The sequence below is a fragment of the Brachycentrus maculatus genome, unplaced genomic scaffold (genome assembly GCF_059751285.1).
Source record: "Brachycentrus maculatus isolate JH-2025_06_01 unplaced genomic scaffold, ASM5975128v1 h1tg001151l, whole genome shotgun sequence".
Lineage (NCBI taxonomy): Eukaryota > Metazoa > Arthropoda > Insecta > Trichoptera > Brachycentridae > Brachycentrus > Brachycentrus maculatus.
The window spans coordinates 75,001-90,394 of NW_028281843.1; the positions used below are offsets into that span (position 1 = coordinate 75,001).

General features: G+C 31.9%; 1 protein-coding gene across 1 annotated transcript in view; it reads right to left on the reverse strand.

The window, feature by feature from the left end:
- LOC148299438 (uncharacterized) overlaps window positions 1-15,394 on the reverse strand; it is a gene marked incomplete at its 3' end in the record, with an annotated part of 86,733 nt that overhangs the window by 58,974 nt on the left and 12,365 nt on the right. Inside the window, exon 2 of the mRNA XM_088276090.1 lies at window positions 3,830-4,540. Within this exon, the coding sequence (XP_088132216.1) occupies window positions 3,830-4,540 (711 nt within the window). The remainder of the gene's footprint in view (window positions 1-3,829; window positions 4,541-15,394) is intronic.

The following is a 15,394-nucleotide window of genomic DNA, read 5'->3' on the forward strand; positions in this document are numbered from 1 at the left end:
AAATTGCTTTGGCGTAAAACAATTTTGACGGAACATTATTTATTTGGCCTTTTTTTGAGATGTAATTAAAGATAAGAGTTCTAAAAAATCAATTTAAATACATTTAAATTTCAACAAAATGAATAAACCAATAATAAAAATATATCATGGTACCAATAAGACAGAATTAACAATAATATAAAAATCTAACGAACTAACCATCGTGGTGCACCCGCAGGGAAAGGCAGAGAGAATAGAATGCAAAATCAATCTGTCTTTGCAAACAATATTCGCCTTTTTCACATTCACGCACTCACACACCCGCCGCTAATTCCGACTCCCAACCTGACCATTTTCAAATATTTGATATACTTGATTCTGACAAATTTTCTTCGTTCTTCCTCTGCTTCTATGGTCAACTACATTCTCCTCATAAATTTGTTTAATTGTTCTTGCTTCACTCATTCAATTCGCATGCCCAAACGATCCCAATACACCTTTCTTAATTTTATCGATATTATTATTGCCTTATATGCCTTATATTCTCTCCTTTTATCACCATTCGTATATCTATCATAGAACGTTTTGCCACACATTTGTAATAGAGACCACATTTTAACTGCATTCAATGTACTTTCGTCCCTAAGACTAGATACGTACTGCTATTATTATTTTGAATTAAATTTTTATTACCGAATAATCAGATGAGAATCAAAAAGTTTCTCATCTAGACTAAAGTTAAATCTAATTTAAATTAAAGTTTTACTTTATTGATACCTAAATAGTAGTATTTACTGAGTAAAACTTTAATTTAAAATGGATACATTTTACTACAAAGTGACTGCCGAATCAATTGATTAATTATTTTTGGGCTAAAAAATCTATTGGTTGTTACAATATATTGATATGTAAATATTTAAATAAAGATGTTTACAAATACAGAGACAAGTAGTATGTTCTTATATATGAGACAAGTAGTAGTATGACAAGTAGTAAGTAGAATGTTCTATAAAAAAAAGCAAAATTTTCTATTTAAAAAATGTAATACTTATAGGAGAATTGTGGAGGTCCTCGCCAAAACGTTACATTTCTATTATAAATGATTTTAAGTAAGAATTCTAGCTTGTAAAATTGTTACGTTTTGGTGCGATTTCATAATTTATTGGTTAAACACAGGATTGGTCACGTTTTGTCACAACTTTAATTAAAATTTCGAAAAAAAACAGTAAAAAGAACAGATTTGCATTTCAAGGATATTTTGTGCAATATAGGAAATGTAACTTTATGGTGAGGACCTCCACAATATGATGAGCCGTTTTAAAACTTCAATTTAAACTAATAAGCCAAATAAGGGTTGGCATGGCGCAGAGTAGGGGCGGTTGCGGGCACGTCGATTCTGCTATAATTGATGTTGTTTACTCGTCATATCAAGAGCTTACAGGCAGCCCTGGGAAACTACGGGCGCAAGTACATACATACACGTACACAACTTTGTATTAAACACGCTGCTAGGATGGATACAAGGGAAGGTTTGTTGTAAGGCTGTGTTGACAGTAAGTGTGAATTTGTGTACTGGAGAGCTTCCTCTCTAAATAACTTATATTTGAGTTTAAAGGAGATACCACGACTGAGACAGAAAATTGTTTTTCCTAGTGAGATTGAAAGTTTTAACCATTACGATAAAACTTAAATATAATTTATCGAATTGGCATTAGTTGTTGCTGATTTATTTTTATCCTGTCGATAAAAACAACTGTAGTTTTCGAAAATAGTCACGTGAAAGGAATAAAACTTAATAATAGTCCAATACAAGTGTTTAATTTTTATTTAAAAAATCTAAAAATTAAAATATTTGCTTATATACCTTTATTTAAAAAATAACAATGCTTATACACAGTCAAATAATTAAGATTTATTCGAAATGCAAAATCACATACTTAATTTTTCTCCGCCTAACTCATCTGCATCAAAAGGTGCATAGGGTGCTGCATCGTTTAGAAACAGTGTAATTTTGATCATTGATTACACGAAGTCAAAGTGATGTCAAAGTCCTGCGCTTCAGGTACCAGTCAGGGTCATATTTAATCAATATCATTATACCAAGTGATATTTGATCAATATTTTGTATCGTGACCCCCTGGGATTTGAACCAGGTACCTGTAGTATGATAGTCAGATAAACTAACCACTACACTACGAAGGCGAACAAACACACATTATTGTTATTTAATTTCACACAATTCATTATGTTACTGAGTGAACAAGAGAAAAGAAAAAAATAAAAAACATTTTTTTAAAAGCCTTCATTCGTTAACGAGTGATTTTGGCTGTAATAATAAATAAAGGATATATAAGGAGATAGAGACAGGAGGAAAAAAAAATAAACTGACATGTGGACAGTGACATTTATTGTTACCTTAAAAATGTAACTATGAAATGAGGATCATATTATACATATAAATAAAGCATTAGAAAATAACTATATGAGATTATTAGTTAGATTTGCAAAACTCAGCATCATTTTTTTAAATAGGAGGCTCGTGTCATGTAGTTGAAATTAAACAGAAAACTTTGTACTTTGTACGAAACGAGGTTAGTGGCGTCATAAGACCCTAATATGGGAACCTCTTTCACGAAATGTGGGTTTGATATTAGAAGTTGAGAGGGTGTTGGTGCGAGCGAAATGGTTAACTTAGAGAAATAACTGCCCCGGGTTGTTCGGGTAACAGAACGGTAGAGGAGTAACACATACCGTGGGAACAGGCGGCTGTTGAATATGCAAAAAGGCACGAATTTCTAACCTTTTTTGCCTCCCGTTTGCCAGGTACACAAAAAGAATTCCAGCGAAATCGCAAAATAAGCGCGATACTAACAACTAAGAGGCATTTGAATAACTTCACCTCCCTCGACAATTCGTCCGAGGACGTCGAATAGAGGAAAGATAATATACGAGTCTATGATATCTTTTTGCAAAATAAATGAGCAGTCTCGAAAACGTTTTATTTTTCGTACACATTTCTGTTTTATTTGCAACCCTTGCGAAAAGGAGTTCGTACGGCGTTCGGATAGACTACTTTGTAGAAAATAGCAAAATAAAACAAAAACAGTACACAATAAAGTGTTGCGGGAGAAACAAGCAATTTAACGGCGGGGCAGGACGGATTTATGGACACGCAGTTTTGTATGAAGGGACATTGTTCATCATAAAAGAGGGAACAATAGACAACGCCCCGGCAGCCGTCAATGCCAGCATTAAAAGGGACAAATTGGTCAATGTTGTGTAATTATCTGTTTATTGGCAGAGACATTGTGCGATTGTTGCCGTAGACGAGAACGCGGCGAGGGTTATTCACGAGCAGCTACTATCAGTCAAATAATGTTGATGTTTCAGTGAGCATTCGGCTTTTATCTCGGCTCATAGCGGAAAATTAAATTTGGCACGCGCGATATTGTAACGAGAAGGGAAAATACGAACGTTGATATTTTATGGAAATTAAAAATTAAACACGCTAATAAATTTATACGCATATTATTTATACACATTTCATGATCTGAAAATGAAAAAAAAATAGAACAATGCCAACTGTCAGTACTATGAATCGTGCCTTTTAAAAGTACTTTAATTTTTTCAAAATTTGATAATAAAAGAGTAATATAGTATCATATGTAAAGTCCGAGTAACACGAAGAGCAATGGAGATATGGATATATATATATATATATATATATATATATATATATATATATATATATATATATATATATATATATATATATAAGAAGGAGGTTGAAGTAAGTACGTAAGTAATAAAAGATTATGTAACGAAATCGGGTGAATAAAAACATATTTACCTTTTCGAACCATTTCAAGTCGACGAGCAGGGCAAAGTTGAGGTGTAGAAATCTGTTGTCCTCGCAGGATCGGGCGGGCGGGAGGGCGGGGGCTACGCTGGAGGGGGGGCGGGCTCTTCCAGGCCACGTGCGGCGTCCCGGGTTCGTACCTTGATCTTCGTCCAGAAAGACCCTGGTATTCTCAGAACTGAACCTCGCATTGCGGACATCCTTATGCGTTTTCGTGCTATCGGACCTAAAGCCGTTGTCGTCGTCAGTTCTCGTATCAGTCCTAGAAGGGATGTTTCTAGAAAAGTCAGACCTGGTTCTGTCTTGAACGCCTTGGTTGCTTGCAGGGCTGTGAGTGTTGGTGCCTTTGTTTTGACTGCTAGACGGTTGTACGTTCTCGTAGATGCTAACGGACTCAGGACCATATTTAGAGCCTTCCGCAAAGGCGACTCTCGATGGACTCCGCTTGGTTTCATGTCTGATCGAAGATCTAGAGCCGGGTCTAGAACTGTCAGATCTGATTCCAGATTTTAGATGCAGTATCGGAGAGAATCCGACATCGGTTAGCGGGAAATGTGCCGGAGAGCTGCAACTGCTGCCGGCTTGAGGTTCGCCGCGTGTTGGCTCAGATCTAAAGCCCGCCCTGGAGCCATCGTTGTTACCACCAACCCCCGCCCTTGCCACTTTTATCCTTCCCGACAGTTTTCTTCCTTTGCATCCGCTCTAGCGAACATTGACTCGCTTCAAGCAGATAACTGGCGTTTGTCGAGTCCTCAAAGTCGTAAGAATATACAAATAAATATTCGAGGAATATCTTTGGAAGATCATCGATTTTTCAACAGTATAAAAATCTTCTTAAACTACTTAACACAACTTTCTATTTGTACTTTACAAGTATAAATAACTTATACTTAACACTACCGAACACTCTTTTTGATTAAAATTACAAGCGAACAGAGAAATAAATAAGTAGGATAAAAACACTAAGTACATTAATTAATTTCAAATGTCACATTTCAGGTACAAAAATGTTTTTTTTCGACACGAAGGTTTACGCTGAGGACACTTTTTATCCCATATTTATGCGTCCGCAAAATGTTCGGGTCGAAACGTACAAGGATCTTTTCGTTTTTTCTTCACAAACATTTCGATTAATCTGTACGTTTTTGCTTGATGATATTAGGCTATACATTCATTTTCCTGGTAGGAGAAAAAGGGAAATGCCACATGAATAAATGCGTTACAAGATTTTCTTACATTATGAGACCTGAATAAATCACCTGGATTTTTTGCGGTTTCCTTTATGATTATTTTAATAAAGTAGTGAAAATAGACGGGTGATATGAAATAACGCTTCGCATATGAGCCGAAACATTTATAACGTCGGGTAAGATTTTCCGTAAGACGGGAAATGAAAAACTCGCAGTGAAAGATAATTTTCAGATAACGATCATCGCAAATTTGAAAGCTGAAACCTTGTCGACACAAGAATATCGCATTGATATGAAATCGAAATGAATAAAGAAAATGACATATTTAATAAATGCAAATGCTAAATAAAAGGATCCGTAACCAAATATATATCGATGTGTTTGAAGGATAATAATAATAAGATACCGTTGAAGGTTTTGAATATTCGGAGTAATTTAACGAAGTGATGTTTATTTAATATTTTAGCGTTACATCTTTGTAACTGACTGTGGCAGTCCAAAAGCCTTCTTAGAGACGTTGTAAGAGGATTAACGTTTACATTTATAAGGAAAGAAAATATTATTTCTGCCGACAAAGAGACGGATATTAAATAATAAATGATATATAACGTAATATAAGACGATCTCCTAAATCCTAGAGTAATGTTTTAATTCAGGCACACGTTCTCTGGACTGTTATATGAAGGAGAGTATTATTTATTATATAACATCAGTTTTATTAACACTTCATCTTACACGTTAGTGAGTGACAATCTCAAACATTCCTGATCCCTGAGATAAAGCGACATTTTGAGAAAAATAACACATCACAGTATACGTATAAATATATAGAAAATTAGCGTGTAAAATTCTAAGTACTAGGTTGCCTGTATTTCAGCAATATCAAGATGTTTAAAAATGTTAAAATATTATCAGAAAATGCAAAAGATGTATTCAACATTAAATAATAATAAAGCTTCACTTAAGTCAAAAAGATGGCGGTGTAATTGATGTAAAAAAGGTTTTTAAAAAACACATTTTCACCTGTCACAGGCAAGCACACACATGGTATGTACACTTGATATATGTATTTACTTGTATATATAATAAATAAAAAAAGCAATGGCATATTAAATTCAATACGATTATTCTGAAAGAGTAGAATACACGATAGAAACCAAATACTACAATGTTGTATTGCATATAGTTCCGTCTGAGTACAGATTTAAAACCAGCCATAAACTACAAGTACAGCATCAACTGTGAACCGAGTTCAGTGCAGGAATGATAACAGACGAGACTTGTAGTGCGGATTAAGGCGAGGCTTTGTAATATTTGTCGGTTCGGTGGAGTTAGCGAGGATGTTGGGGTTAGGGAGATAAACTGGTTTTGTGATTCAACCTTAAATGTACCACGTGATCGGTATTTCAGCGACGCTGAAACTCCTGAAATCGGGTGCCTGAACATTGAAGATTGGTGAAACATGGCTAACACCATTCGCTGTTAGTACTATTCTATATAGAAAATAATCTTTCATAGCAAAACATATTCCGTTATATAACATATAATTCATAGTTAAAAAATTGTATCCATTTTACATTATAAAAGTTGAATTATCAATATTGTAATACAAACTCTAAATTTATTGCCAATATTGGAATAAAATTTCTACTGTAATGAAATCATGTTAAAGGTTTCAATAAAAAAGGTAAACAAGAAATCTATATTTTTCTTTAAATACCTGATTTTCAAAGAAAAGGTATAACACAGAGGTGTGTTTAGTACGACAATAAAAGAAAATATTTTCATAGGCGTTAGATAATATTTGATGTAAAAATATATACACCATATGTATTAAAATATGCATGTAAGATATAATCTTAACTGATATCTTAAAAACATATATTTAAAATATGTAAGGAAAAAATACACCGCGAAATATTATCTGAATAATAATTAAAATAATCGTATTACATATGATAAAGATATGGTATAAAACAATTAAGAGTAAGACGTGGAAAAAATAAGATCTTTAGGATATAAAGCAATGTTTTCGTGAAATTCAATACTTTTTTTTACAGAAATAAAAATAATTAAATAAAGTAATAAAATATGAAGAAATGTAACGGATTTGGCTTTTCTAAAGATAGCGAAACTTTTAACTAGAACTTCACTAATAATTCACCAATAACGTACATCATTTCAATTGTGAGTGCAATAAAAGAAAATAACTTGGCAAAGTGCACAAATAAAGACTTTCATTATAAGCAATAAACTTTATGGAGGGCTATAATTAATTAAGCTTCGGTAAAATTATCCTTGATATGCAATTAAATGTTTGACAATTAAATTAAATAAGTAGTATAATAAAATAAATTCCGAATCTTTACGAGATATCAAGTTTAGGGGATGGTTTTTAGCTTAATAAGATGAAAATACTAGAAAGCTACACCGTAAATCTAAGAGTTTGTAGGTATGTTTTGTATTTCTTCTATAAGTGATCGAAAATGGAAGACCCTATAGATGTGAAATTTTGTCAGATCAATCAGACGTAGATTTCAAGGATCCCAATTCCTATTTTTATATGAATGTATGTATTTTCAGATCATTCTTCAATATAAATATACCGTATTCAATTACTTAAAATGATTACTCATTAAGGATTTGTCTATCGTAATACTGAATACAAAATCCATATTGGCGCTAATGTCTCAGTGCCTTCTGTATTGGAAGTAATGATAAAGAAGGCACTGTGAATAATTAACTGCGTAATATTTTATTAAGTAAGATGCCAACTATATTCTTTTTTATGAAACGCAGGTCCACTTATGAACAATGTTAACTTAAAAAAAAAACCGAATATTAAAAAAATCAAATAAACCAAAATTGAAAAAAAAAACTCATATTCAATTACTGATTTCAAATACAAAACACGAGGCACGCTGAGTATAAAACAATAGTAAATGTATAAATCTTTTGAATATGATCTTGATAGGAAAAAAGTTGTATCATCAATTTTCAATTAACGAAAAAATAAAAATGCAAGTAGTTCCTTACTAAAATATATGAACTGAGGATCTCAATGGCTATATAAAACGTAGCTATACATTCACACTAATGGAAATAGCCGTAGTCAATAAATCACACATAAGTGCAGACGTAAAAACCGCTGTAAAACGTACAATTCCCAGATATGTTTCATACAATAAAAGGACTCAGTTCTTTTGTAAGGATAATGTACACAGGAGCCTTTCAAAAAGGACTCGCTGGTTCAGATTTGCGAGAGAACTTAGAGAAAAACTAACTGAAAAAGGTCCTAGTGAAAGAAAAATCATCAATGATGTATTTTTTCTAGTCGTATTCAAAAGGACAGAATCTTTTCATATTATTTGGCGATTTTTTTGTGAAATTGAAATCAGCGAAAACAAAGTAATATAAAAATAATATAATGCGCAGTTTGACAAGGGATCAAAAATTTTTTGATTTAATTTAACTTCAGACCATTTTTCATCGATTACTTCAAATAAATGCTGATTTCAATTACTAGTTTTGTCTATCGTTGTATTATTGAATTTTAAATTGATTTATATTTATGGCCTTTCCTTGTATGTTTGAAAGGCACCATATAAAAAAAAGTCAACGAGTAAAAAGGTATGGCTTTAATATCGTAAGTAAATAAATTAAAATATGAATAAACCACCATAAGCAGCTCGTATTGTACTTAAGCATAGTGGTATATACAACATATTTCTATTATTATTAAGAATAAAACAAAATTACTTGAGTAGTTCTATTAGGTCCAACTTCAAATAAATGGTAATTTGGTTTCAGAAAACACAAAGCAATATTCCGAGGGTAGTTCGACCGGTAGTTCGGTTTGGGTAATTACGTCCTTATGCGAAGGGTTGGGGTTCAAGGTTTAAATAACTAGGGGTCGAACAATAAAAAATCTACCACCCTGCGAGGTAGCAGGCGCACATTCGTATTAAGTACGTGTTCGTAAGGCTTTCCTCACAATGAACTCCCGTATAATAGACAGCGTGTAAATTAACTACGCTTTTTGTTGGAGTCATTATTACAATACGGATAATAAATATAAAAGAACCTGACATCATTTTTGTTCATTGTAATGATATTTTTATGAATTTATCATCGTCAACATATTTCAGAACGTAAATACGTAGCATAAACGCATAAAGAAAACACTCTATGGAAGTACCTAATTGAAACGAAACGAAATAGGAAAATAACAGCGATCAATACCAACACAAGTGTTTTTTTTTTCAATTAAAATACAGTCACAGATTGACTTTTAATAAAAGGTAAGAAATCCAAAAAAAATCAAATAAGTTTACGAATCTTATCAAGTATTAGTAGTTTGTGACGTAAAATAAAATAAAATAATAAATCAAAAAAATAATAAAAGATAGCAATATTTTGATTGGTAAGTCATAATAAAAAAATAATATATTGATATATTTTACGTTCATAGTTAACCATTTGGCTAACAAATTCGATTCATGGCTCGATTCGAGATTCCGTATTCCAAAATATGTCATTTTTATAAAAGGACGAATAGTATATTAAATTCATATTTACTGGCACCAGTCAACTGTATTTGCTTTAACAATGCTCTTGTTGTATTTTGTTCTTTTGTTTATTGCATTATCTGTTTTCTAATACACAAAAATAATCATTGTTCGAAATTAAAATGAAATAAAAAAAAACTTTTGTTGTCCCATGGTAAGTGTTGCAGATTCAAGTCAGATATGTAGGATCGAACCCATTCTACTTATTTTATAAATACCGGACTATTTAGGCCTACATACAGGATAATTTTTTAATATATGTGTATATATGTAAAAAGTACAATAATTAAAAAATAAATACAAGTATTAAAATTAAAATTAAATTAAAATTATTAGTATTAAAATCTTAACAACTTGTAAAATAAGTTAGTATTCAATAGGAGTGTCGAAATGATGTAAAAGTTTCATGTAGGAGAGTACCCTTCAGAAAAACCATCTGAAAAGCGGAGTAGACTGAACTGGTTTAGTATTTCAAAGGGATTGAGTAACGAAAACAGCGGATCTTTGCAGGAAATAAATAAAGTGCAGAATGCAAATAAGAGTCGAAAGCAGAACTGAATTTAAAAGAAATAATGTGAAGTAACGGTAGCCGAAAACACAGGTAAGCCTTAATTATTCCGGTCGGGGAAGTCGAACAAACAAAAGGTTGGAGCAGGGGGTTATGTACGTTCTGAATATTCAACGATATTCTAAGAGTTATTGTTGAAGCGGGTTTACATGAAATTGCATACGAAGGAAATAGACGCGGAAAATATGCATTTGAGATGAAACGAGGATTGATGATGTACAAGTGTGCGGGGAAATTAAGATGCCTGAAGATAAATGGATGCGTTATAAACAAAAGGGTTGTATTCTCAGAATAAATTCGCACGTTTAGTGGAAGGAAACATGACGCTGAAAAGTGAAACGGTATGAGTTATTTCAATAGGAATTATTGTTTTCGAGTTGAAAGCATACTCTTTTCGTGTAATACTACGACTTGTGATATTTAAGCAATTCGAAATATACCATTCGTTAGTTAGATTGAAACGAATATTTTAAAGATTTTCCGATTTTAGTCACATCCAATTTCATCCAAATAAAATGAGATTTTATTACATTGCAATTGGACTTATGCTATATTTTTATGTTATACTAAAGTTTTTTTTGGCTAAGTTCTAAATATATCGTGTATTTTTCCACTAAATAAATCGTGTATTTGGCTCCACGCATTCTTGATTAATTTGTTAAAAATATTTAAACTAATTATTGTTATATTCTTAAAACATATTTTTTTTCTTAGTACTGTATGAGTTTTTTTTCATAATTAAATTAAATTTTGTAGACATTTCTACTTTACGATCTTAAAATTAATTAGGTACGCTGTTATCTCCAATAAAGAAACTAAGTTTTTGTGCTTGGAGAGGGACTAAACACTTAATATTTATTGTTTACGTTTGTAAGTGATATAATCTTTATATATATTCTTTTTAAGAAATGTTTTATGTTTTTTGATCCCCTCACATATAATATTTTGAATCACTCACAATGTTAGTGGATCAAGAAACAAAGTCTTTTTATTTCTTAAAATAATATATCACAAAGATCCACAAAGTTAATGCTTTCAGTATTCAAAATATGATATAATTTATTACTATTTTTATAAATTTTACTAAGTAAATAACACTATTTAAAATCTATTGTGACACGTGTTTCGATGCATTCCGTATCATTTTCAAACACCGTGTGTGAAGTTTATTGTAAAATTTTAGAGTTGGGTCCTTAGGACGTTGAAGATTGAAGAAGAAGTGGGTAGAAGGTGTTTCTTATTTTTATTTGTTCATTTATTTATTATTTTTAATTGTGATTAATTTTTATTTTGTGTGTTAATAAAGTAATGGGAGGTATTTTTCTTCAAAATGTACAAATTCAGAATCACTCGTTTGGTTGGCAGCCGCAGGTGTTACTTTCGGTGAGATTTCACGCACAGAATGAGAGGGTAGGGGTGGTGGGACGTTTATCCAATATCAAGGATGTTCGTGTACGAATACACTGAAGGTTTGTAGAACATGTTTTCAGCCTCCATTTCGAACATTCGTCGCAGTGTTCAACTTAACGATTAATCCAGTTGAATTTGTTTTCCCGTACCTACCGAAGTAATATTGAGAATATAAAAAATAATAATAATAAATTAATTATATTTCTAATATTTATAAAGTATTCGATAATAGTTTATCGATCCAAACGTCATCGGAAAAAATCCGATGACGTATGCATTTACACAAAAAAGGTTTGATAGTCCCAAGAATTAACAATAAATATGGGAGTCGAACACTGCAATATATCGTTCCGAACATTTTTAATTTGTTGCCGATGGATGTTGGGGGTCAAAATAAAATATGGAACAAAGGCAAAATAAAGAAATGGGTATCAAGGGTTAGTTTTATAAATATTGTAAAATGTTTATATTCTTAGTTTTTCTCTCTTTTTTGGGTGTATATTAGGTTTAAATGGTTAAAAACAATAAAAAATATATTAAAAAACTCCACCGACAAGACTATATTGAATACAGTTGAAATGCGACCTCTCAGACAAATGGGCGGCAAAAAGATGTTCAAGGGGTGAAATAAGGAACGAATGCAAGGCTCAGACAAGCAATGTCAATAAAATTGAAAAAATCTCAAAAAAAGTTTTTAAATAATTGCGGGCCAATTTTGAAAATATTTGTAAAATACTGGAACTGAATATTATTTTTTATGTTTTAAACTAATCACAAAAAATATAAAAAGAGCAATTAAGAAATTATTAAAAAGCAATATTTTAAAGCTTTCTAATATAATTGGTTTTATACAAAACGTCCAAAAATAACCAGAAATATGTCAAGATGTCTAACTAAGATACATCGTTCCACTGGTGCGACGTCTAATTACTTATCCCAAACTCTAGATATCGTCGGCTTAGTCCGTAAACTGCCTAACTCCATTTGGGTAAACTAAGAGAAAATTATAATTTAACCATGAAGCGGGATTCATTGAAAATACATATCATTGTAAAAAATACACTTAATTCCTACATATACGAGTATACAACATTTTTTTTACAATTTGAGTATTATGGTATTTTGATGATATAGAGAACCTGAACATATTGTAAACCAGTCGATCGCCATAGATCTTCGAAAGACTTCTAGAGGAAGACAAACAGAGAGATGCTTCAAAAAAATAACATGATTGGAAGGCATGACCTAGGTGACGTTGTATATGATAGAAGGACTTACAACCTGAAGACGAGAAGAGCTGAACCTAACAGTCTACGAGCTGAACCTAACAGTATACGAAAAGAAGAAGAACAAGGAGAACGACTAGTTTCGGAAGCTTCATATGCTTCCATCTATGGGTTCGAATATAAACTAAATTAAAACTCGTCTTATCGTTCGTCGCTCACTTTGTGAAATACCATATTAAGAAGCACTTATTCGTGATAACCGGTGTTGGTATAATCATTTATTTTATTGGAATAAGGAATGATAATTTCGAAACCGTTTGTCACGAATTAGTGCTTATTTAAGTGGTATTACATAAAATGAACGATGAAAGATAAGGATAGTGTTTTATTACCATACCACAAAGTTAACAATGCTTTTAATATACAAAATATAAACTATATTAATTGGAAAATGTTTATATTCAAACACGTAGATGGAAGCATATACATGTATTATAGCTTCCGAAACTAGTTGTTAAAATATAATACTCAAGTGGTAAAAAAACAGTGTTTTATTAAAATAAATATGTGGTATGGTAATCACGTCTTACCACAAAGTGAATGCCGAAAGAGTTAATGACATTTCAATATTTAAACACTCTCCTGTAAAACAAGTCGAACAGAGTTAGACAGTAAACGGATTAAGCCGAAGATATACCGCTTTTCTATCGCCCGAGTTTGTCGCATCTATTTCTCCAAATGTTAAAGCGTTAAAGCCTTTTAAGGAAACTTGGCGCAACTTTTCCTTGTTCACAGGTTAAGAAAGTCACTCGCGTGAAATTGAGGTAAATTGTAAGTCACTTAAAGCTCTTTTAAAGATCATTTGTCACACCCCCTACCGCCCCCGCGCGAACAAAACGAATAACTTTATAACCTTGTTATGTACAATTCCGAAATGTATTTCAAGTAAAAGCTATCTAATTAAACAAATTAAGATATCTTATAAAGCTATTTGGACACACTCAAAATGTTGTAAATAAATTAACTGGTCAAATTATAAGCTAAAATAATAACATTTTGAGTGTATCTGGATTATCTCCAATTAAAGGCCTTATTCATCATATTGTAATTTTGACATCTCAACATAGATGAAGAAGAATATGGAAGTCTGGGCATTTACGGGGCTTCGACCGTCATAGGCCGGTTTCAGTGATCACTTTACACACGTGTAACATTCACTTATTCTACCCGTGATTGACAACCACACTATGTACTCAAATTCTTTGAAGTTCTACATATTTGGTCCAAATTTGAAACATTTTAAAAGAAACACAAGATTTTTTGTGACATCTATTGGGGAGAAGAAGAAACTTTTTTATTGAGCAAAAAAATAATATGATAAATAACTTCTATAATTGGAGATAATCCAGATTTATGAAAAAGTATTTGGAAACACTAAAAATGTTGTGAATAAATTAATTGGTCAAATTGTAAGATCAAATAATAAAATGAAAAGGATATTTTCTAGCGTTTCTCGTGTATGTGATTATAATCCAGAATTGGACCCCACATACAAATGAACGAGTTTCAACTCAATAAAAAGCTTGTTTCAACTCAATAAAAAGCTTCTTTCATCTCACGAAAAGATGTCTCTAATAAAAATTGTAGTGATTCTTGTACTATGTAAAAGTTCCAAAAATTTGAGTGATGTGGTTGTCAATTAAGGATAGAAATGTTTTCATGGATTGATTGTTACACGTGTGTAAAGTGATCGCTTGAAAACTAGCCTATGTCGGTCGTAAGCTCCGTAAATGCCCAGACTTCCATATTATTCTTCATCTATGTTTGAAAAATCAGAAAAATAGTACAAAAAATAACTACTACAATTGGAGATAATCCATATTTATGAACAAGTATTTGGACACAATCAAATGTTGTAATTAAACAAGTTTAAAATATGTATTTCAGATAAGTGAAAGGATCCTCTGTCAACAATGAAAATTCGCTATTACGCCAACGTCGGGCAATCGGGAAAAATATCGCGTGAATTTTTAAAAGGTTTCTTCTATACCTTTGTTCCGAGAATAAGGTTCAAGGATATAACTGTGTCTAATGAACCATTCTCGAGATCTTACAAAGTAAATGGCGATTTATAAGAGTTGTAATGGAATTAATCGCCTGATATTGGCAGAGGCATCCTCCACGCTATCAAAAGAAAATAACTTTTGTAAAGAAACAAGAAAAATCCGTGCATTGAAAGAAAATATAATCCATTCAATATTTCATCATCTGTTTGACCATCAGTTATTTTCTGTTATTGAAATATATAATATATCAGTTGCGAGCTGAGATTTATCAATTAATACAACAACTTATAATTTTTTGACCACTACACCGCTTTGCTACAGGGAAGATAGAACGCTACAAACGGCTGTTTTGACGTATGATAAACTATTATCTTTGAAAACTACATCTCATCAAACATGATCTCCGGTCACATAGAGTTTGGAAATGATCAGATTATAGGTTCGATTTTAGGTTGATAGTGCTTTGATCAAGTATTTTTTGGCCATCCTCATTCCATCCCATCCGTTTTTGCCAAATTGACTGTCTTA